The 25,522-nt window shown below is 39.5% G+C and overlaps 1 protein-coding gene across 1 annotated transcript; it reads left to right on the top strand.

Moving 5' to 3' along the window:
* The first annotated feature begins 8,448 nt into the window (after positions 1 to 8,448).
* brap (BRCA1 associated protein) lies at positions 8,449 to 24,227 on the top strand. Its single transcript, XM_023292452.3, has 13 exons — positions 8,449 to 8,860; positions 10,770 to 10,931; positions 11,218 to 11,431; positions 12,991 to 13,180; positions 13,499 to 13,612; positions 15,147 to 15,295; positions 15,661 to 15,736; positions 15,839 to 15,977; positions 18,579 to 18,688; positions 18,763 to 18,852; positions 19,531 to 19,634; positions 20,223 to 20,362; positions 23,860 to 24,227. The coding sequence occupies exons 1-13, from the start codon at positions 8,782 to 8,784 to the stop codon at positions 24,087 to 24,089; spliced, it is 1,797 nt and encodes a 598-aa protein (XP_023148220.1). The 5' UTR covers positions 8,449 to 8,781; the 3' UTR covers positions 24,090 to 24,227.
* The last annotated feature ends 1,295 nt before the right edge of the window (positions 24,228 to 25,522 follow it).

Genomic DNA, 25,522 nt, shown 5'->3' with positions numbered 1-25,522 from the left:
GTTTATTTATTTTTATTTTACTAACACCCATTTGCTTTTAACCCCCTCACATGTTGTGTTGTTGTAAACTTAGTCTTTCAAATAAATACTCGTCAAACCCTGTGGAAACCAGCGTTTGTACTGTTTTTGTGTTGCTCCTCACCTACTTCAGACAGCCGGGACACAACAACGTTTTGTGGACTAAAGGCTTTTCTATGACGTTTTTAGAGCGACATGCTATAACGTTTTCTGAGCGACATGCTATACTATGATGTTTTTAGACCAAAGGCTATAATATGACGTTTTTTGGGCGACATGTTATACTATGACGTTTTTAGACCAAAGGGTATACCATGACATTTGTTGGACGACATGCTATACTATGACGTTTATAGAGCGACATGCTACACTACGAGATTTTTAGAGCGACATGCTATACTATGATGTTTTCTGAATGACATGCTATACTATGACGTTTGTTGGACCAAAGACTATACTCTGACGTTTTTGGAGCGACATGCTATAGTATGGCATTTTTAGACCAAAGGCTACACTATGACAATTTTAGAGCGACATGCTATACTATGATGTTTGTTGGGCGACATGCTATACTATAGGCTTTTTTAATTGACATATTACTATGATGTGTTTTTTGTTTGTGTTTTTGTTTTTTAGCAACATATAATAATTTGAACAGTTTTAAAAATTACTATACTTTTACTTGTGCAATGAAATATTATTCTTTTTAGGCAAAGGCCATGTTTGATTACATGTAGGCTATTAAATAAATGTTTATTAAAAACTAAAAAGTATTTAAAAAATAATAACCAACTTAGGCATTTACTGAGCCACTAAAATAGTGTAGCGTGTACGGCCACATCAGCATTATTATAAGCATCCTCTGGTAAATTCACAGCCATATACTGTAGGAAATCTAGGTGATCTCATCATGATGTCCCCTTACCATATCGACTTCAGGAGATGATTAGATGATGATAAACTGTGACCTGCTGTTTGGGTTCTCTCTGTTCTCATGTTTCTTACACGTTGGTCTCCTGATGCTGCCTTACTTCAGCCAGTCCATGAGCAACAGAAAACACAGTTTGCCTTGTATCCATTGCCAGGGGTTCCACTCTTCCCACTCCAGTCTGTACATTTGCAAACGTTTTTGCTTCTTTGAACGTGGTGGAGTTTCAGGTGTAGATATTTTTAAACGTGCGGGTGCAGCAGCGTCTGTAACCAGGCAACCAGAGACAGGACCGGACAGGACGGGACACACAGAGACGTCTGAAGTCTGTCCACTGGACCTGGCATCGGGTCCTCGCTACATAGATTCTACGAAGATGAAATTGGCTGCCCTTAATATTTCCTGTGTTTTATTTTATTCATTATACAGTATTGATGAGTGTGTGACAGACGTGTACGGGGCATTTACGAAAATACGGAACAACTTGCGTCCCGTATTGATTCAATACGGAACGCAACAATTAATTGTCAAATAAAGGATGTTTCCGTATTTTAAGGGACGGGTGGCAACCCTACAGAGCAGTGTAAAGAAACTGGTCACCGGTCACTGGTTTTAAACTGTGCAGTCAAAGTAGTTACAACTGTGAGCGAATAGCTTGAAATGAACTGCCCTAGACTGCTCTGTTCATAGCCGACCATTCTTTCACAGCTATATCAAGAGTTATTGTGCAATGATAGTGATAAATGCAGCCCATTTTTCAACCGTTTCCTGTTTAGTATGTGTACCCTCCTCTTAATTTGTTCTAAAAGAAATGTCTAATGAGGCAGTCTAGTCTTTCAGTCAGGTTAAGTCATTTTTCCCATTGGTGGTTTGCATTATATAGCTTTGTTTTTCTCTGTTCTAGGAACTATTGTTAAATCATCTTTATGTGAGACTTTGTTCTCGTTTGGAGCATATTCTCGGACGCATGCCTCTGGATCTGGACTTCTTAGAGTTCACTTGCACACAAGAACTTGTGTTTTTAAATGCTTTATCCAACCAAGCAGAAGTTTGCCCAACTATTTTAAATGCACTGACACAGCTACACCATCTTATCAGCTCAGAAAAAGAAAACAGGAATCAGTACATTGCAACTGTGCACTCAGAGAGAGGAGCAGCTGGGCGACAAAGAATGGTCACATCCCCAGAGCACCTTTGTAACTTACTGGAACTTAATATGTCTGTCTCATGTATAGATAATGGTATCTGTGAAATATTAGCTGAGTATGTCAAATACTTTTAGATTTTTTTAAGTGGACCGTAGACCTAGTTTCAGTATTTTTTTTTCTCACATTCAAATTTGAGGCTATATATATTAAATATAATATCTCAAGAATAATTCAAGATAAAAGCCTGAAATTTTAATTTATTTGTCTTGCTAACATAAGCATATCCGATTGCTATTAAATACAGCGGTGGAAAAAATTTTTTGGACACCTCATACATTTGTGAAATATTGCATTAAGAATCCCTCTGAGGTCTTCAAATGCAATTTCTATTAGTTCAGTCACAGCCATAATACGAAACAAATCCTAAAAAAGTCAATAAAAACTTGAAATTCATTGGTTCCTTAAAAATAAGAAATTTTTAATAATTGGGTCATTTTGGTAGAATTTAGTTTTGTTAGTCATGTAAACAATAAACAAAAAAAGCATAATTTGTGTCTGTCTAATGCAGTCACACCTTTTGAAACACAAAAGACTTTCCAACAAATATTTCACGATAATATTTGAGATTGTGGAAAATTTTCAAGGTGCCTGAAAACTTTTTTCCACCACTGTATCTGTCAAAGCATGAAAATTTGCCATTGGAAAAATGCCACTATATTCAGAAGGATATATGTGGTCATGGTTCCATTATGCCAATGTCATGGTAATGATTGGATGCAGGGCTAATTTACAAAGAAATTACACAAAACAACATGTCAGGTTTCGAAGACTGGACTTTTCATAGACCACTTCATTTTTTTCATATTTCATCTCACCCATAATCTGAGATTATTGATCTACTTGTTCAGTATTATAGATTCTTCATCATTGTTCTGAGATAGTGTAATTCAAACAACCTCAAATTTCAATGTGCAAAAAAATGCCTGTTGAAGTAGGTTGACAGTGACAGCCAATTTAAAAATATTTTTTGCTCTGCCAGTATTTGGCATACTATATATATATATATATATATATATATATATATATATATATATATATATATATATATATATATATATATATATATATATATATATATACTGTCAGCCTATAAATAAAGCCTATAAATAAATATATATATATATATATATATATATATATATATATATATATATATATATATATATATATATATATATATATATATATATATATATATATATATATATATATATTAGGATTGTCACGATTTCAATTTTTTGAGCCACGATTATTGTGGAAGGAAATATTGCGATTTTACGATTATTCACGATTATCGACATTATGAAAGAAAAAAACCCAGTGTTTGTATTTAAATAAACTCTTTAATAATACTTAAACTTTTAAACATTTACTGTTCTTATAAAATAAAATAAATTGTTCCAACACGTCTTTGTAGTAAATAAAAGTGCAAATTGCCTTACAAAACAGTCATTAACTTGAGGAACTTAAAGGCTTCTTTAGCTGCCATCATTAAAACAAAATAAAATTATAAGATTGGCATTAAAAACTGTGCTGTTTTCTCTATAATATTAATAATAATTAGGGATGTGACGATCAGGTTTTTTGCTGCTGATCACCGATACCGATCATCCTTGAATGCCGATTACCGATACTGATCACATGGATTGGATTTAAATGCTCTATTTATATATGAGTGCTGCTGCTTATATGATGTAGGAAAAAAATGAGCAAATACTGCCTTAATTTAGACAAAAATATGCTTACAAAAACTGGCAGGCACATTACAGCAAATATTCAGTCTGGGAATCTTGTAAATGATGTATAATTACTACTTATTTATGTTCAATATGTATTTATCGGTTCTAGTGAAGTGCCTCTTTGAGGCTTTTATGTATTATGGAATGTTGCAATTTAATGTATGGTTGATAACGTAGTGTTTACTTTGTAAATCAAACAAAAAGACATAAAAAGAATACATTTAAAGATTCTAAAAACACTTCATTTTAAGCTTTAAATAATCCTCCACAATTTTAGACAATATAACTACAGAAAAAAGGATAAATGGGAATCTTATTTATTTTTACTAAAACGTTTATATAAACAATTCACCACTAATTTTACAACAATTAATCCAAACACCCGGATCATTTCCCAGGGAAAACTCTAGAGTCTGACAGGAGGTCCAGGCAGACAGACAGCCTCCCAGTCCTGGAGGTTACTGTCTCCTCCACTACCACTGTCAGCGGGCAGCGGGGCTTCCCGGACCACACTCCCTGCTGAGGGGACCGGGCCGACAGCATCTTCGGAGGAGGGCACGGGCTTCCGGTGCCAAAACAACCGGCGGGTCGGGAGCTCCGGTTCCCTCCTGCGCTCCCATTCCCCACCCGCCGCGGCCCGCCGCCTTCCCCTCGCCTGCGGACGCAGGAAAGCAGCCCGGCTGCGACGGGCGGGGAACGGGGGCGCAGGAGGTAACCGGAGCTCCCGACCCACCGGTTGTTTTGGCTCCGGGAGGAAACTCGGGGCGCGGGGGGTCCTCGGGGCGGCCCGGCCGCCGGACCGCTGACTTCGAAACCGACAGTTACCGCGCGTGCGGCGGACAGTCCCATCTTGGCAACCTCATTGCGCACAGCGGCCACAATATTAGGGACACTTCGAGTAAAGAATCTGTCATAACTGATCATATAATTCTCTCTCTCTCTCTCTCTCTGTGTGTGTGTGTGTGTGTGTGTGTGTGTGTGTGTGTGTGTGTGTGTGTGTGTGTGTGCGCGCGCAGTGATGCCGATTAGACAGGAGCGCGCGCACAGGCCAAGGAGCCACTCTCTCTCCACTCTCCACTCAGCGCAGCTCACGCTTCTTGCATTGCACCTCTCGCGAGGCTTTTCTACGGATAATCGTGGTTGTGAAAAATGTGACGAATATCTATTTATAATCATGGTTATTGTAAAACCGGTTAACCTTGACAACCCTACTCCATAGCAACACCGTCTGAACTGACCAGTCTGGTGAAATTCTAGACTGGATGGGAGACTCTACCAAGAACTCTCTCCTCAGAAGTAGTGAATGGCAGATACCTGACAGCCTCCACCTGCTATGAGACCTTACATTCCCAGGACGTTACAAGGACTACGCATCATTTAAGACTGACATCCTGGCCTGTATTTGCACTTGCCAGTCAAGATATGTTAGGTGTTGTTCTCTAGTCAGTTTTACTTGACTGACAAAACTAAGTGCACTTTTGGCTTCCCTCCCCTACCTGTTCTCCCAACTCACCTGACAGGTTATCTGGCTCAAGTATGCGTGTTTCTGCCATACATTTAAAGTATCTGAAGTTAAGAATATTTCTGGTGAACAATACATGCAATCACGGCATTAAAGCAGGAGTTAAAAATGAACTGGGCTAGGGTTGTCAAGGTTAACCGGTTTTACAATAACCACGATTATAAATAGATATTCGTCACATTTTTCACAACCACGATTATCCGTAGAAAAGCCTCGCGAGAGGTGCAATGCAAGAAGCGTGAGCTGCGCTGAGTGGAGAGTAGAGAGAGAGTGGCTCCTTGGCCTGTGCGCGCGCTCCTGTCTAATCGGCATCACTGCGCGCACACACACACACACACACACACAGAGAGAGAGAGAGAGAGAGAGAGAGAGAATTATATGATCAGTTATGACAGATTCTTTACTCGAAGTGTCCCTAATATTGTGGCCGCTGTGCGCAATGAGGTTGCCAAGATGGGACTGTCCGCCGCACGCGCGGTAACTGTCGGTTTCGAAGTCAGCGGTCCGGCGGCCGGGCCGCCCCGAGGACCCCCCGCGCCCAGAGTTTCCTCCCGGAGCCAAAACAACCGGTGGGTCGGGAGCTCCGGTTACCTCCTGCGCCCCCGTTCCCCGCCCGTCGCAGCCGGGCTGCTTTCCTGCGTCCGCAGGCGAGGGGAAGGCGGCGGGCCGCGGCGGGTGGGGAATGGGAGCGCAGGAGGGAACCGGAGCTCCCGACCCGCCGGTTGTTTTGGCACCGGAAGCCCGTGCCCTCCTCCGAAGATGCTGTCGGCCCGGTCCCCTCAGCAGGGAGTGTGGTCCGGGAAGCCCCGCTGCCCGCTGACAGTGGTAGTGGAGGAGACAGTAACCTCCAGGACTGGGAGGCTGTCTGTCTGCCTGGACCTCCTGTCAGACTCTAGAGTTTTCCCTGGGAAATGATCCGGGTGTTTGGATTAATTGTTGTAAAATTAGTGGTGAATTGTTTATATAAACGTTTTAGTAAAAATAAATAAGATTCCCATTTATCCTTTTTTCTGTAGTTATATTGTCTAAAATTGTGGAGGATTATTTAAAGCTTAAAATGAAGTGTTTTTAGAATCTTTAAATGTATTCTTTTTATGTCTTTTTGTTTGATTTACAAAGTAAACACTACGTTATCAACCATACATTAAATTGCAACATTCCATAATACATAAAAGCCTCAAAGAGGCACTTCACTAGAACCGATAAATACATATTGAACATAAATAAGTAGTAATTATACATCATTTACAAGATTCCCAGACTGAATATTTGCTGTAATGTGCCTGCCAGTTTTTGTAAGCATATTTTTGTCTAAATTAAGGCAGTATTTGCTCATTTTTTTCCTACATCATATAAGCAGCAGCACTCATATATAAATAGAGCATTTAAATCCAATCCATGTGATCAGTATCGGTAATCGGCATTCAAGGATGATCGGTATCGGTGATCAGCAGCAAAAAACCTGATCGGCACATCCCTAATTATTATTAATATTATAGAGAAAACAGCACAGTTTTTAATGCCAATCTTATAATTTTATTTTGTTTTAATGACGGCAGCTAAAGAAGCCTTTAAGTTCCTCAAGTTAATGACTGTTTTGTAATGCAATTTGCACTTTTATTTACTACAAAGACGTGTTGGAACAATTTATTTTATTTTATAAGAACAGTAAATGTTTAAAAGTTTAAGTATTATTAAAGAGTTTATTTAAATACAAACACTGGGTTTTTTTCTTTCATAATGTCGATAATCGTGAATAATCGTAAAATCGCAATATTTCCTTCCACAATAATCGTGGCTCAAAAAATTGAAATCGTGACAATCCTACTATGGAGTGGACTAAAATTGATTAAATAAATGGCTACAACAAATGATCAAAAACAATCTAGGGTACGCATACTAAACAGGAAACAGTTGAAAAAATGGGCTGCATTTATCACTATCATTGCACAATAACTCTTGATATAGCATGCTGTGGTCGGCTATGAACAGAGCAGTCTAGGGCAGTTCATTTCAAGCTATTCGCTCACAGTTGTAACTACTTTGACTGCACAGTTTAAAACCTTTCAAGATCAGGAGTAATTTAAAATGAATCAAACCAGGACATTAACTTGAGCAGAAAACACACATATTAAACAAAGTGTTACCTAGACTAATTCAGTTTGCTAGGTGACCAGTTTCTTTACACTGCTCTGTGACTTAACTGCATTTTCGGGCGCATAAATCACACTTCCACCCATTTGTGCGTTTATAAAATTGTTACTCAACTACCCAGCTGCAGAACGTGCTGTCTGTATGACCTCATTACTGTGCTAGCGCGGCTAGCGCTGTATTAGCGCGGCTAGCGCTGTATTAGCGCGGCTAGCGCGGCTAACGCTGTATTAGCGTCCCTAGCGCTGTATTAGCGCGGCTATCGCTGTGCTAGCGCAGCTAACGGCATGCATTACAGCTTACTGACTCTCACAAAAACAAACCACATACAGGACAAAAAGGATTAATACACTCACTGAAGCGCCGTCGTTCATGTATGTAGCCGTGGTTGACCCCGGTCTTGTGAGGTGAACCGTCTGCGTCACATGACCGGAGGAGCGCCACGTGATTGGCTGGGCGTTGGTTCGATTTTGGCCAGGATCGATTGTTTACGCCTGAGTCCCCCGGATGTGAACACCGAATTTTTTGATGGCGAATTTCGAACATTGATTTTTCTGATGGTGAATTTTGAAGACATTGAATTTTTAACTGGTTTTTAGAATTTTGATGAGCTAAATTCAGGCATAAAAAATTCACATACGTAATTTTGATGCAAAAAAAATTCAAAGTAAGAAATTCAGCAGCTTTTAAAATTCAGAATCTGATGAGTCTGATTTGCTTTCATATTTGATCCTCCTACAGAGGATAAAGCGGTGCGTAGATAATGGATGATGGATGGATATTTTAGTGTCTCTACATCAGTAAGGCTGCAGTTCAAACTTACTTCCTGCTGGTGGCAGCAAGGCGCCTGCGGTTAAATTGTGCTGCTTCATTTTTGTGCTATGACGAAGAGCAACATACGAGAAACAGCTGTGAACAGCGACAGAGCGGCTAGCTGAAGTTTAGTACAGTTGCAGTGTGTTAGCTGTCAGAAACATTTGATTTTTGGATTTATAAGCGGAGAAGACAAGAACAGCAAGATTAACTTGCACGTTGTGTCAATGAACTGATACGCATTTGCTGCGGCTGCCTTGCCGGCCTGACGCACAAGTTATATTTAGCCTAATAGCTTGCTAGTCACACAGCTAGCCGTGTTAGCTGCTGTAGCTCTAGCTTAGCTGTCTGTCACCCGGGTTGTTTTGTTCTCTGTAAAAGTGGCACCTTGTTTTATAACACATGAGTGTGTCGCTGGTCGTTATCCGTCTGGAATTAGCCGACCAGTCACCTTGTCCACAAGGTTTCCAGTACTCCGCCGGTGAGTTGTCAAAACGCTTGAAGTTAGCCAGGCAGCTGCTAGCCTTTGTGTTGTCACAAAGTGCCATTACTGATTGAAGTAGCCTAAGTGCTTCAAAATGTAACGTGTGTGAATAATGTATGGCCAGAGGCGTTGTTGGAATCTTGGAACATTAGAGGCTTAGCCAAGTTGCAAAATCTTTAGATGTAACCTGATAATCAAACCATTTTATGTTGTTTCAGAGCAAGTGTGAGAAGCTGCCTTAGGCAAAATAGTCATCCCACTTTCTTGCTACGCTTAGCCCATGTTCCATATTAATAGCACAATGAGTGCAGGATAGCTAGACCAGCTGTTTTCTAAATGTGGGCCTCGATATTATTCTTATTTATGATGATTTACATCATAAGGCTATAACCATATGTACAAATGAGCTTGTTATTCCCTTGCTTTCTAGGTATCCTGCCTTTGCTTTGACTGTCAACACCCTTGTATTCAAAGGTGCTATATCAATGAAATTATTATTATAGTTTTATAGTGATTAGGGTAGCCAGACATGTCAATAGTCCAGGAGAGGAACTGCAGCTATCAGTGAGGGAACAAAGTCCATCCATCCATTATCCATACACCGCTTAATCCTCATTAGGGTCGTTGGGGGCTGGAGTCTATCCCAGTTGACTTAGGGTGAAGGCAGGGGACACCTTGGACAGGTCACCAGTCTATCACAGGGCTGCATATAGACACAAACAGTCACATTCAGAATCGCCAATTAACCTCAGTATGTTTTTGGACTGTGGGAGGAAGCCCACGCATGCACAGGGAGAACATGGAAACTCTATGCAGAAAGATCCCGAGAAGGCCGGGACACTACCGGGAATTTTCTTGCTGCAAGGCGAAAGTGCTAACCACTGTGCAGCCCGAACCAAAGTCCCATAACACGATATCCTAAATAACTACTACTTGTAAAAACAAATCAGATCTGCTGTCTTTGATGCTAACAAAAATTCTGTCCAAAACCTAATTATAACATACACCTGAAGCCGTATTTTGTTAGATACTTTTATGAGTAATAGAATAGTAGATGAATAATAGATTTAAAACATGTTGATCATTGCTACATGGTACACCATCAAAATACTAACTGCTCTATATTTTACTGCATGGATGAGAATGTAAAGGTCTAATTTGATTCACAGATATGTATTATTGTTTATGTAACAATTACCACAAGGTGTGACTACGTAAAGTTGAATCAATAAAGTAATAATCAAAAGTAAAGCAATTCAAATAAGAAAATATTAGGACCTCTGTAAACAATCTGTGACATAGAAACAAGTAGTCCATTCATGATTTAGAAACAACTTGTTCTGCAAAGTCATAATAATAAAGAATAACTTTTGGGTCAGACACACTGTTTTATCTATATTGTAAACTGCAGCATATATGACTTGATAATGACACTGTTTCAAATTGCGAATTCAACTAGAAATTGATTAATCCTTTAACCCTAGTACACACTGCTATGTCACTGCTGTAGATACCCCGCTATGAGGCCGTCTCCACAATAAAACACATGACAAGACAGAGTATTACATTACAACTACATATTTTCACTTTAGCAAGCAGATCAATCTCTTACTAACAGTAAAATAGTATCCCACTCTTTTTGATCAACTATGTGATATCATTTCCAAAGTCGTTAGCATATGATTAGAATGACACACAAATAGATCCAGAGGGTTTTTTTTATTTTAATTATTTACTTTTGTAAACAAAACAAATAAATTTGATTATTTATAAAACACTCAGACCTTGGGTGTTGAGGCCTAGTATGTATGGCTCTGATATGGAGACGCTTCAGTTTGTCCATTGCAGATTACTGGAACTCTGAGAAAACTGGAAAAATTGACTATTCCTCTGGTCATATGTGCAGTTGAGGGCATGTCAGAGAAAGATCTGCAGGAGAAAGCTCTGGGTTTAGCCAAACACACTCTGAGTGGAAAGACTGACCTGGAGAGAGCAGCCGTCCTGCACCAGCACATTGGCAGCAGAGCGATGGGGGACATGGTTATAGAAACCTTTGAACCCAGCCCAGGTAAGCATGTGCATATTATTAAGATAAACAAACAAGTTATTATCCTTTGGGAAAAGCTGAGTATGACTGAGAGTTGCTGCCAGATGTAGCAGCATCCTAACAACAGCTGATGCAAAGTGTGAATTTCATACAATTATTCAATCAATTGTAAAATCAGACTTTAATACATCAATAAAGATGTTACCATAATTAATTTCTTTGGTGTTTTTTTAATGTCTTTTCAAAAATATGAAATCTACCACTAGCCTTGTGTTTTTAAAGAGACATTACTAAATTTCCCTTTTAGATAAGGGAGGAGGTGAAGAGCCAGATGGTGAACTTCAGGATGCAAAGACTGAAGCAGAAAGTCAGGAAGGCACAGAGGGTTCACAGGACAGCAGCACTCCAACATCCACCACTCCAGACTCCCCCTCCAAGCAGCTGCCAGACCAGATCTCCTTCTTCAGCGGGAACCCCTCAGTGGAGATCATCCACGGTATCATGCACCTGTACAAGACCAAGTAAGTCACATCTGACATTAATATTCCTTCTGATCCATATTAGCAGTTGATGTTCACTTATAATACACTGCCAGATTAAACCTCAGCAGATACCAGAAAGTACAGAGGTGGCATGACACTTTATATGAAAAGCATTTAAGAAAAAAAAAATCCCACAGTGATTTCATGGGCTCCATGGTTCTGACACTTTTACTTGACGGGTACCATTGTTTGTCCCCTCCCTTTGTCATCAGAAAAGATCAGTGTAATAAACATTAAGGAACACTTCCACTGTTTAAAATGACAAATATCATTTGTGACAGCTCATATGAACTGCGCCACTGCTAACTATCTTGCCTCCCACATGCGGACTGACCCGGTCGCTGCTCCATGTAATTCACAACACTCTACAATGAGTCTGTTGTCCTACATATGGACTCCATCTTCAACCTCTTGAGCTGCAGCTAGGCATCATCAGATATCTCATGAGGCGGACTTTAATGAGAGAACAGAACGACAACTTCCATCTCCAGCTGCAGTCCAAAATGGTCAGGATGGAATCTGTCCACAGGATGACAGACTGAATGATGTAGACTTTGACAGCAGTGACCTGGCCAGTCTGACGATGGAAAACATAAGACAGAAAGGGCTGGAGCTGGCTAGTTAGCTGAACCTTGGAGACGGGGAGGGGGAGTACGTGGCACTATTAACGATGCATTCTGTTTGGTTCCTCTGAGGAGCAGATCATATGCCACATTGACCCCTTGACGCTTATTGTCGCGAATTTGCGACATACCACTTTCGTTCAGACTGCAGCCGAGCTAGCGTATCCATTCCCCAAATGCCACTTTGTGTATATTCAATACGTACCTCAGAACCTTTTGCAAGCACTGGCTTCTCATAGGACTGGTCGGAGTGGGACCTAATTATTTTATATATGTTATTATTATATATCTGTTCTACATGTTCCACATTAACAATCTCCACTTATTTTCGCATCAGTTGGAAAGCAAAAACACACACAAAAAAAGATTTAATTCTACATAAATTCAGGCACCAAGGGGTTAAGATTGCCACCAATAAAACATTCCTTTCTGTAATTCCATGAGTAACTTTTGATAACTGGACCAGTCAGTGCTTGTCTAGTATTCGGTTGGTATATCTGCAGTCTGCATTCTGCTAAAGAAGTAAAAGAAGCACCAGTGTTTTTGTAACCCAGAGACTTTTGTAGTTGATTGCATCAGTTTTAGGAGTTCAGCTTTTTTCTTTTAATAGTACTAATGTAAAGTTGATCAGCTCAGTAGTTTTGAGCCTGGATTCAGATAAAATACCTTGTGAAAAATAAGGTGTTTCGAATTTAGAAGACTACAACTGTGATTTGAGAATGTCAGAAGTGTAATTAATCAACATTTAGGTAAATATAAATATTAGATTACATTCGGGGTTAGAGAAATGTCATAAAACATGACTGCTTTGGATTGGGACATTCCTATTATCTGTTGCTCTAGAAGAATTCTGTTTTTTGGTTGTTGTTTTTTTTTTTATACGGGATGTTTATATTTTATTTTGTCTTTTTGAAGCAAAATGACTTCCCTGACTGAGGATGTCAGACGCAGTGCGATGGTGTGCATCCTGACTGTCCCAGCCACTATGACCAGTCATGACCTCATGAAACTCATGGCGCCATTTAATGATGTCATGGAACATATGAAGATCATACGGGACTCCACCCCCAACCAGTACATGGTTCTCATTAAGTTCTGTACACAGGTACGTTCTCTACACAATCCCAGTCATTTGCAAATGAAGTTGGAAACATCTTACTGCTTAATTTTAATGTTACACAATTTTTGAGCAACATCTAAAGTAGTTTAGAAAGAGTAATGTAAAGCAGATATAAAAAAAATATAACTAAAATAGCCTTGAATTCAGAGTATATTAAACTTTGCACAGGCCGCTTAATGGTTTCTCTATCAGCTCCTGGCTTGGGCTCAGGTTGACATAACAGAGTTTTGTACTCTCTAGAAAATATGACACAGAGTTTGACATTTTATTCACTGTGTGATTTACCTCTACTGTCTTTTTCAGGCAGATGCAGACAGTTTTTACACAGCCTGTAATGGCCGTCAGTTCAACTCCATAGAAGAAGCAGTGTGCCAACTGGTGTATGTGGAGCGGGCAGAGGTTATAAAGTCTGAAGAGGTAAATTGAACCTCTCATCACTTCATGATTCAGCCTACAGGAACAGGTTCTCTAGCTGAGTAACTAAACACCAGGCAAAAATGTAGCATTGCATTGCCCTCCATGTATCACCTGTGACCTCATCCAGCATCACTGTCGGGTGTGATTGTTGTTGTGTATAACACTCAACAGTGGTGGTCCTGCAGGACACCTGTATATCAGTGCAGACAGGTGAGAAGTGAAACCACAGGAGGTCAGCGAAGAGTCATAACTGAGGAGTATCTGGAAGCTTTAGATGGGACCTTGCTGTGAAGCAATAGTGAAGCATGAACATCAGTAAAAGCAAGTGCACTGAATTTAAAGGAGATTTGTTGAAAAATAATGCAAAACCAGTCTTTCTCCTACACCGTTTTCTTTTGAGAAATGTTTTGAAGCACCACTGTATTTTTGGATATCACATGAATATGCGAAGGTTCATGCTGGTCTGCCCCCAGTCAGTTTTTAGCATTTCAGTACAAAACAAGAAAAGCACTCAGAGAGCGCAATACTTCGCCAAGGCTGCTCAGTCGTGGTATCGTTTCCGACTGATGAAATTTTTAATAAGAAATTACATTGCAGTGAGCACAGGTGTGTGTTGTGCATGTGTACGTTATATACGGGTACCATACCTAAATACCTAAATACTGTATGTAGCAGCTAGCGGGAATTGATGGGAGTCAGAAATGCCCCCGTAATTTAATCAGTTCCTCCTTGTATCATTTCTGATGGATAAGTCCTGATAAGTCCGCAGCAGTGGATTTCTAGTAGGATTGCAATCACGTGATCATCAGCAGGCAGCTGACGTAGTGTTCACTTGTTGTCATAGTTACAGTGATGCCATGCCGCTATCTCGCAATGATACAGAAATCTTTAACAAATCTGACTGTAAGCCACATCACTGCCAAAATCTAATCACTTGGTCCTTGTGTCATTTCTGACCTTCCCTGAAAATTTCATCCAAATCTGTTTGTCTGTTTTTGAGTAATGTTACTAACAGACAGACAGACGGACAAATGTATGCCAATCATCACATAAGTCCGCTGCATTCCTTGGCAGTAATAACAAGGCTCAGGTGATGTATTGTGCTGCAAATGTTTGTATTTTATGTTAGGCTATTAAGGCTCGCAGGTGCACTCAATGCATGCTCACTCTACTGGGAATAAAAAATTCAGCTCAGTTAAAAAATTGTAAGCTACTATATCAACGATCAACTAGTCCTTTTTTTTTTTTTTTAACAAATACGGCTAGTTCTAGTTAGTTTCCTGCTTTTTCCAGTTTTGTATAAATGTAAACATTTGGCTGTGCTTGAACAAAACAGGTCTTATGAAGATGTCCCATTGGACTGTGGACTCACTAGTGGTACACTTGGGGTGTATATAAAGCAAACATTGCAGCCAGAAAAAAGACAGAAATTAGTGTTTGTTCAGGACTGAAAACTTTTTACCCGATATCCCTCACGGGTTCCTCCCCTCCCATTCTGTCTCCCCCTCTTTCCTCCACCTCTCTCTCCCCTCAGGGAGCCAGCCTACCTGTGATGGAGCTGACCGAACTACCAAAGTGCACTGTGTGCCTGGAGAGAATGGATGAGTCTGTCAACGGCATCCTCACCACTCTCTGCAACCACAGCTTTCACAGCCAGTGTCTCCAGCGGTGGGAAGATGCCTCGTGAGTTCTGGACACCCACATGCCCCCCCGTTTCCTGCATACTAAGATATTTTACCATGTTGTCAAGTCTTTAGTGTCCTTGCTATTTATAGTACTTGATATATGTGGATATCACTAGTATTTTTACCTTAGAAATAAACAAGTTTTCCTAATCAGTGTCACTCTGCATATGTTATCACAAAGGTAAATAAAGGAACCTTCTCACTAATAGCAGTCACATGCTCTCCAACAGATTGTCAGTCTGCTGGTTATTTCTCCAGGCTTCATGTCATGTGTTGTTTGTTTTCATCCTACTCTTTTCATGTATTTCACAAAGGACCTCTGTACACAGTTGTGACATTCGCTGAATGTCTGCTTGTTTTCAGGTGTCCCGTATGTAGGTACTGTCAAACACCAGAACCAGTTGAAGAGAACAAATGCTTTGAGTGTGGAGTACAGGAGGTAACTAATATCACTGTCTGTTACTGTATCTCTCACTGGAACAGCTTTTTTAAAAAAAAATCTTTTATTTAACCTTTTTTGTTGTTGTTGTTTTCTCTGTAGAACCTGTGGATTTGTTTGATCTGCGGTCACATTGGTTGTGGCCGCTACGTTAGTCGGCATGCCTACAAGCACTTTGAGGAAACGCAGCACACTTACGCTATGCAGCTCACCAACCACCGTGTCTGGGACTACGCAGGAGGTACTGAATCTGTGCTGGTGTAAATAGTCACCTGTTGCTCGTTGGGGATGGTGGCAGTAAATTCTGATGTAAATTAGTTTGGAGCAAAAATTAGTTTCTGTTAAATGTGCTTTAATCAAGTTTGTTGCCAAGAAGACAGAAGAACAAATGATGAGAAACAAACCTGTTATTACCTTTTTAAGATTCTGTTAGCAGCAAGCTGTTGTGCTGTACAGACTACAGTAGCAAGTCTAGAGTTGTACAATGTGCAAAAAATGTCATATTGCAGTTTTTATTCTGAATTGAATATGAGTCACATTTTGCGCTTGCCAAAAAAATTCCAGTTCCTGTGATTTGGCTATTAAACTAGATCATATTGCTTTTCTGATAACAGTTAGATAAATTGTTCAGCCCTTCTACATGGGCAGGAGTTTAAAGTTTTCAGACTGAATGGCAAACTGTAAAATAGAAAAGCTTGTAATGCTTTAATTTGGTGTTTTTGTAGAGCGATTGTTTTCTCCAAAAAATCATAGAATCCACATACTAGCGAAGGTTTATATAAGCAGCAGTAGTCTGTTTTTGTTTTCAGAAACTTACCTGGTTCGTTTATATTATTATTTACAATCTATAGCATACAGAAATCAAGCATTTGTAATACTGCAAGTATCAATATTAAAATAATTATGTGTTTGCTTACAATTTGAAACATTTAAATACATGATCTAAATGTAGCTTAGCCCCAAAGACTTTAGCAGTGTAGTAAGCTGTCTTGTGTTGGCAGTGGGAGAACTGATCAAAAATTTTCGAACATTGTGGCAGGACTACATCAATAAGTGAAAAACATATTCTATATAAAGAGTAAAATTCTTTACCTCATTACCTTACTTAAGAAACTTCAATGGATCTGCTGAGCTATACGGGGGGAACGCACAAACCTAAACTCCATCGGCAGCATCAACAATCCAAAACCCAAAAAGAGGCAGCTTGGATACTTAAGGACTTGATGCTTTTTTGTACACCTAATAAAGCCCATGCTGCTCCTCAGGTTGTTTTTTTAGGGGAAAGGGTGAGCCAGGTGTACTCTTCCAAGCACTGCTATATCATATATTTTTTGGTTTTATTTTGTTATTCTTGATAAAAACCTGTTTAGAATTTACAAACACACACGCAGATGAATTGTCCTGGAAAAGTTTACTTTTTTAGAAAAAAAAAAACATGTGTACCTTACTGTTTTCTTCCACTACAGAATGTGAAGATGCTTTGAGCAAATGTTAAGGTGATCATCACCCACCTGCCCACCAGAGGGCAGATGTTTTCTGCCTGACACATTGTTAGCACAAGATTATGAAAGAAGGGACCCGTTGTTGGGATTGATGTTTTTGAGGGAGAGTATTCCTAAACTTGTGTCGTGTTTTGTCCTTTGGCTTGAGGTAGTGGATGACTTTAGATGGCTGAATGCATTAGGCATCTTGTTTTATCTATAACAAAAAAGATGTGTTGATTAGACGTTTTCAAGTTCGGGAGTGTGTTTTGTGGTGACCACGCGGGTCATGGAAGGATGCCAGTTTGTCACGTGTATTTATAGTAGTGCCAATCTTTAACAAGCTACTTAACTGTTAAAACCATTGACAGTATATAAAGAAGGTAAAATACACCGGACTCATTGCAAAAGCAAACTACGATTATTTTCCTTATCAGTGATCAAGCCTGACTGGCTGAAATGTGGAACTCTGGGATGCTTGCTACAACAATATTGAGGCTTTCAGTAGGGGGTTTTTGTTGCCCATTTTTTTGTTCCTGTCACATTTTTCCTCACTGTGTGCTCATTTTTTACTACATAATCCTACACCTCTATGGAAACAGCACAATCATGGTTAGAAGTAAACAGACCTTAAAATGTCTTCAGTGCAGCATAAAATCTATAAGGCCATAAAATCACAACAAAAGGAAAAAAAAGATTACTTACTTTACAAAAATTTGAACAACATGTTCACAGCTCAGTCAGACATGACTTTTCAGTCGTCCTGATGAGCAGACCATTTTTTATTTTTGCTAAATCTAGTTAATGCAAACATATTATTTTAGCATAATTTTTAAATTAGATCTGTAGAATATAGTAATTTTGATGTAATATCCCATTTTCAAGCTTAAGATTTCAAGATATGGTTAAGTTTTCCAGTGAAATGGTAAGTCACAGATGAGTAGCTTGAGAGGTGAGGGGAAAAAATTACACAATTCTTTCTGTATTTACAGTTTCTGTCTGATAAATGGTGTAATCATGGTAAAAGACAACAGGCCTTTCAGACCCCAGGTTTTGTGGTTCAGAGGGTTAATTGATCATCCATTTTTTGCTATAACATGTCAGAAAATCGGGAAACAACCTCGAGGTGATGCATTCAGTTCATTTGCCTTGTTTAGCCAGCAGTCCAAAACCTGAAGATATACACCCTAAAAAAAAAAAAAAAAAAGAAGATTCTCAGGTTTGAGGAACTGGAACTAGAAAATGTTTGACGTTTGTTCTTGATAGAGGTTTAGGGTTAGCATGATGAATCTGTTGACATGAATAGTTACCAGTTTATTTTCTATTTATCGGTTAATCAACTCCCTTTGCTTGTTACATAGATAATTATGTGCATCGGCTCGTGGCCAGTAAGACTGACGGGAAGATGGTGCAGTATGAATGTGAAGGAGACACTTGCCAAGCTGAGAAAATTGATGCACTCCAACTAGAGGTAAGTGTTTTCTTTAGTCATTTTGTTTGCAAAATCAATGCAAAAAGATTGTAATGAGTTCTCCCTGTGTGCAGTACTCATACCTCCTGACGAGTCAGCTGGAGTCTCAGAGGATTTACTGGGAGAATAAGATTGCTCATCTGGAGAAGGAGACAGCCGAGGAGGTACTGAAGGACACCTAAAGTGCTGGCTTTGAAGTCTCTGAATAGGTTTAAGTCTGTTTGTTAGCTGATATGAGACTCTTTGTTCATAATTATGTGATGATCGACGCTGGTTTGTCTGTCCATTTGCAACATTACTCAAAAACAGACTAACGGATATGGATGAAATTTTCAGGGAAGGTCAGAAATGATACAAGGACCAAGTGATTAGATTTTGGCAGTGATGTGACTTATAGTCTGGATCCATGGATTTGTTAAAGATTTCTGTACCATTGTGAGAAAGCGTCATGGCATCACTGTAACTATGACAACAAGTGAACACTACGTCAGCTGCCTGCTGACAATCACATGATTGTGGTCTACTACAAATCAACTGTTGCAGACTTATCAGGACTTATCCGTCGGAAATGATGCAAGGAAGATTTGATTAAATTTTGGGGGTGTTTCCAAGTCCCATCAATTCCCGCCAGCTGCTACATATTTAGGTCACGCAATTCGGTATCCGTACATAACATACACATGAATAACACACCTGTGCTCACATTCTATGGTGCCATGATTTGTGATCATCAATAACTGCCATATGGGGGACTGAACAGTACTCCTTGGCGTAGTGCTGCGCTCTCTGAGTGCTTTTCTACCTGTGCTTGTATAACTCCTGTCTATATGTCCGTCTTTCAGATTAACAACATGAAGGCAAAATTTAAGGAGACGCTGGAGCGCTGTGACAACTTGGAACAACGACTGGGAGAAATAACCAAAGATAAGCAGAGCATGGAGAAAAAGTAGGTGTTCAGTTACACATATTGTGGACTCATCAGTTCAACTACAGTAGTTTAGTTTATCAGTTTTTGCTGTCTCTGAAATTATGTACTTTATCTATATTTATATACATATCACCTTTGGTACTCTAAATTCAGCTCAAAATGCTTTACTAAAGAAACAGCTACAATGTTTTAATACACGTTCAAAGAGGAGTTGAGCAATAAACAGGTGCAATCAAGAACACACCTATTTTCCCAGAAACACTCCAGGTTTTTTCCTCACAAATTCAGCCAGATCCGACATCTTGAAGTAGTAACTGCAACAGTGAAGCAAGTGGGGTTTGAAAAACATATTTTATGTTCTGTAGGGCCACAACGCATCCTTTTCCTTGCAGACATTTGACATGTCTTGACAGACCAAGTTCTGCTGTAATTACAATAAGCAATAATTAGGTGTGTTCGTTTGTTGGTCTTGGATTTTTGAATGCTGACTCACATTATTGATGTTATGGCTTTTCCTGCTATGTCAAGTCAAATAAGAAGTTAAATAAAGAAAAACTATTGTTTATTATATATAAGTGAGTGACATGCAGCTCCACTGTATTTCAGGTGCACTCAGCTGAACAGTCGAGTGCTGAAGCTGAGCCAGGAGCTGAAGGAGGAGCAGGAGATGAACTGCTGTCTCAGAGCCAATCAGATGCAGCTGCAGTCACAACTGACAGAGGAGGAACGCAAAGGAAAGGAAAATGGTGAGTGAAAAGGGGAGAGTTAGTGATGAAACTATCCCGAAACAGTTTCTAAATTATCCAGAATCTTTAAATGATTTTCCAGGTGCCATCACCGCACAATAGTGAAACCCTTCTTCATCACACTGGGTGGTTCGGAACAGTATCATGCTTGTATCGCATTTTTATCACAGTGAAAGGTGGGGAAAGCACAACCTGGACTAAACTGGCTTTACAAACAGATTTGATTCAAATGATGTTGATTTGTTAGTAAAGGAAAAATATGGCAACAAAAGCATTTTGTTTATCAGCTGTCCAGAGTCAGCATCCATCCATCCATTATCTATATACCACTTAATCCACTGTGGGGTCACGGGGGACTGGAGTCTATCCCAGCCAACTCAGGGTTTACCCTGGACAGGTCACCAGTCTATCACAGAGCTACACATAGAGACAGACAACCAAGCACACTCACATTCACACTACGGACAATGGCCAGTTAGTCTCAGCATGTTTTTGGACTGTGTACCTGGAGAAAACCCACATATGCACAGGAAGAACATGCAAACTCCACATAGAAAGATCCCAGGATGGAAAATGGGGATCTTCTAGCTGTGAGGCGACGGTGCTACCAACCAAGCCAGCGTGCTGGCCCAGAGTCAGCATGACCTGTTTAACTGTTTTACTGGGAAATACAACAGCACTGCCAGTACACTCAAGCATACACAATAATGTTAGAGTGGACTTTGTTCCTTCACCAATCATTTTTGGTCGAATACAAATACCAGTTTGCTGAGAGCAATTTAACTTAATAACAGACAAGCTGGCTGACATAAACTTTCTTCCAGAATTAACACGACATTGTTCTATTAGCCCTCTGAACTCCAGACAGCTCCTGCTGGCAGGTTTGAAAGACATGTTTAAAAAATCACCAGTGACGCTGTGTATCAGTCAGAAACTGTGAACTAAGTACATCTAAGTCTCAAATCACTTCATTCAAAAACAACCGGTCTGCATTAGCCACATTCTCTAAAAAACTAATTTTGCGTTTAAAAAAATTTCTGCGCTCCCCAGCACAGCCAGTAAGTCACTACAGACCCACCTGAGACCAACAGTCAGGTGAACAAAATTCTGTGTTTTTTCATCTGAACTGCAGGTTGTTTTTACGCAGAGCAGTTAGGGTGGAAACAAATTAGAGAGACTGACAGACAAGTAACATATACTGGATAAATAGAATAGATAGATGCAGCATGTTTCCAATACAGTACATAGAGGAGCAAGTCTTCAGCAAGTTGTTAGAAGATACGCTGAGCATGGTGGAATGTCTGTCTAGAGTTGATGTGCAGTGTCATGTGAAAACACTGGGTTTGTGAAAGTTGTAATAATATCTGCATCTATTATCTGCAGTATGTTGTAGCCATTTTTTTCCAGTATTGCTAACACCTGTACACAAAAAAATATTGGAGACATTGATTCTGTTATTTTTTAAATGTTGGAAAGTGAATATTCAAAGAAATTCAACTTTCTTTTTTGAATTTTGATTTATGGCTATAAAACCATGTCAGACTGAGTTCTCTCTACTGATATCTATGGCTGCACTGTTTCCATGGAGGTGCAGGACTTTATATTAGAGTGAAATCCACAATGAGGAAAATGTGACAGGAGCAAAAAAAAAGCCCGGAAACTGTTTGGAGTTCGGAGGGTTAATCTGTAAAATCACCAGTCAACACCAGCTAAAAATGAGAACCTGCAGGCAAATAAATACTTCCTCTTTACACAGTTATATTTGCAAATCACAAACAAATTGCTGCTACGCGTGAAGCTGATGATGTAACTGAGTGTAATTTCACAGTGAAAGTGAACAGAAGTTGCATAAGTAAGGACACTAAGCAAGTGGACAAAGTGAAATGCTAAACTAAATCTTCCTGTACATCATCTCGTACAAATCCTCACTGATTAAAAAAAAAGGAAAAGAAAATCATGCTTAATGCAGTAAAAGTAATTTTACAAACCGTCCCAAGTAACTGCACTTTTTTATTAGAGGAACACTAGCTTGCCTTGTGTACAGAGTGACATTTAGCACAGCAAGGATTTCATCACTACTTTGCCTGAGGGAAATGTACATGTCAGGTTAGAGGTAGGAATGGAAATTTTACGTCCACAGTTTAGGCATACCTGTATTTTCACTTCAGCATTTAGCTCTGAGGATGAGGAATGTTTAAACAAATGCCCCATACTGCATGTCTTCTCTGTTTATGCGAAAGGAAAACACACTTTCTGCCATTTCACTTGTTTTGATGAGTTTAAAACATAGTCTTTGCAATATATGCGCTGTCCAGTTGGAGTCAAATAAGAATATAATAACCACAGTTTTCCTGTTCACGTGTAGTAACATGACTTTAGTCAGCTCAGTGAGGGGATGTTTTAATTCCACTCATTTGATTCTTGCTAGCTCCCTCAGTTAGGTGACTCAAGCTAAACGAACACTTGTGTAAATATATTCATGGTGTTTCTAAGGTGTTGCACTGTGAAGATAATGCTGAGAGAGTTGATATATTAAAAGGTGTATAAATGATAACAATATCCAGACACCCATTAAAATTACACGTCAATATTTTCTCTTCTATTATTCATTTCTATGTCAATATTTTAAGTTCTGGGGTAGTGATGGGAACTTGTCTAATGAAATGCTCACCTTCAGAGAGCTAAAGTGAATGCTTGAGTCTAAATGAATGACAATGTGGCTCCATAAATGCAGGATGTGTTAAAAAGAAACTGTTTGCTGACATCTCAACTTAAAAGGTGATGACACACGGTGCTGTTTTTACAGGTGCTGGTCCCCTTGTGTCTGAAGGGCCCATAAATTTCATTATCTCCTCAAGACTGCAAGGGTCCAGGTCCATACACAGCCCAAAGTTTGGGATTGCATGAACTGTACATTCCACTAATGGTGGCATCTGAACCTGTGCAGACATTTTAACTGCATCGTCCTACCTACGCACAAGACACTTTTTAGTTTTTAGTTTTAGTTTAGTGAAAATGAGCCCTCAGTGAGGAGAAATGTGACGGGAGAAAACAATGCCCAGACACTGCTTGGAGTTTAGAAAGTTAAAAAAAAAATTGTAATGGAAGTAGTTCCTACAGGATTTTGATTTGTAGGTGCTGCTTAAACACAAAGGGAGCTTCTAAATTCTCCAGAAATCCGGTTTTCCAGCTACTGTGCTTGGCACACTTCAGGGATAATGACATGATATTGTAGCTCAGTCTGTAACTGCTAAATCTGCTATATTCTGTATAAAACTCAGATGCCACAGTTTTCCAAAAACATAAGCACAAAACCTTTTGTGTGTTCCATAAGAGGGGCAATGCAACCACCCGATACAGGATGTAGAAACCATCAACTGGCTTAAATCTGAAAAAAAAAAAACAAAGTTAGATCATCCTTAAATTGTACACTGATGGTGTGTCTTTTCTTGCAATATGTTCAGCATCTGTTTTACTGTCTGGTGTTCCTTCTGAAGGAGATCGTAAGGACGTGGCGATATCAGAGCTGCAGGAGCAGCTCAGAGACGTGATGTTTTACCTGGAGACCCAGCAGCAGATCGAACACCTGCCTCCAGAGGCTCGCAGTGAAATCCAGGAGGGACAGATCAACATCCCAGCTGGTCCGCCAGACAGCGGTCTGGGCTCAGCGGGGGCAGGCCCCTCCTCCAGCAGGGGCAGGAGAGGCCGGGGCAGGAAGAGAAAGTAGGGCAGAAACTGTACAGCAGCCCCTCAGGGTGGACATGTTTACGGCTGTACTTTTGTCAACATGTTGGCATGGTTGTGGCTCCCCAGAAAGCACTCAGACAGGACGACTTCATGAAGAAAGAGTAAAAAGTGATACTTAACTGCACAATTTCCCACTCCTGCAAGAAGAAAAGTGGAGCATGTGGGAGGATCGCTCAGTCATTATAGACATCAGTGATGTGATGTATATACATTCTGCTGTTTTCAAACCCTAAGAGTATCTATTTTGGTCATAATCAGTATTTATTTGATCAAAAATGTGTTTCTTTGTTTAGTACCATGTAATCTTATCAAAGTGAGTTTGGCATTTCCTTCAAATATAATGATGAGAGCTGAGCAAAGAGAACTTCCAGATCAATGTTTGCTTTGTGTAAAGGAATATAATGACCGCATTTTGCCATTGTTTTTGTCTTTTCTTGAGTAAGATTGAACATAATTTTTCAGTAGTTTCCAAAGATAGACAGAAGAAAGAGAGAGATTCTGACCTACTGTTGTGTCTTTTCTCAACAGTGCAGTTTATTGGTGTTGAAAAGTCCAGGGACAGGAGTCAGTGCTTGCCCAGCTTTATGTAAGGAGCATGAGGCGTGTTTTCACTGTGTAGGTCAGTGATTCCCAACCAGAAGTGTGAGTGCTGCTATACCAAGAAGAAAGGGAGTAGCTCAGGTAAAGTGAAAATATACTATATCATTTTTATTTTTCAAACCGTCATTGCAAAAGAGACAACGCTCAGCTCACCACCAACCCAAGTACTGTACGTGTACTATTTTGAGATATTTGTACTCCATTTTTTCTTATACTCCATTACATTTCACATAGAAGAATACTCTTTAATGTACAGTAATGCTTTATTTTACAAATCTAATATTTTTCAGCTAATTTCATAAAACACTTTCCCAGTTTACCGAAAACTTGCTGTATATTTCCAAGAAAGTCATTCACAATTTGGTGTTAATTATAAAGACTACAAAAAGTGCTTTTCACTCGCCTACCTTATTTGACCATACTGACTATAAAAACTAGACTAGAACGAGTGGGTACTCAGGGTTTTTCTTGCAAAGAGGATTTTTTTGTGCTTTGCGAAGAGATTTTAGCCAGCACCAAAATGAAAAGTAATGTTTTTTTTAATCCAGTTCCATTAATTGGATTTTCTTTACACAAGCCTAATATACTTACCCCCCACCATGCTGGATGTATCTTCCAACAAGTTGTGCCTCTGTATACAGTTTTAGAGTTTGGAGGGTTAATTTTTTAGAATCTACACTTTAAGCAGTTATAAAAAGAACCACTAGTTGGAGCCCTAGTTATTATTAAGGTTATAAAAATGTGATTAAGTCCACTTGACCAGCTGTGATATGCTGACACATCAATATTAATAAATGAAAATATAATCTGACA

The sequence above is a fragment of the Amphiprion ocellaris genome, chromosome 17 (genome assembly GCF_022539595.1).
Source record: "Amphiprion ocellaris isolate individual 3 ecotype Okinawa chromosome 17, ASM2253959v1, whole genome shotgun sequence".
NCBI classification, from domain to species: domain Eukaryota; kingdom Metazoa; phylum Chordata; class Actinopteri; family Pomacentridae; genus Amphiprion; species Amphiprion ocellaris.
Note: the sequence above shows the minus strand (reverse complement) of the source record. Positions and strands in the feature narration are given on the sequence as shown.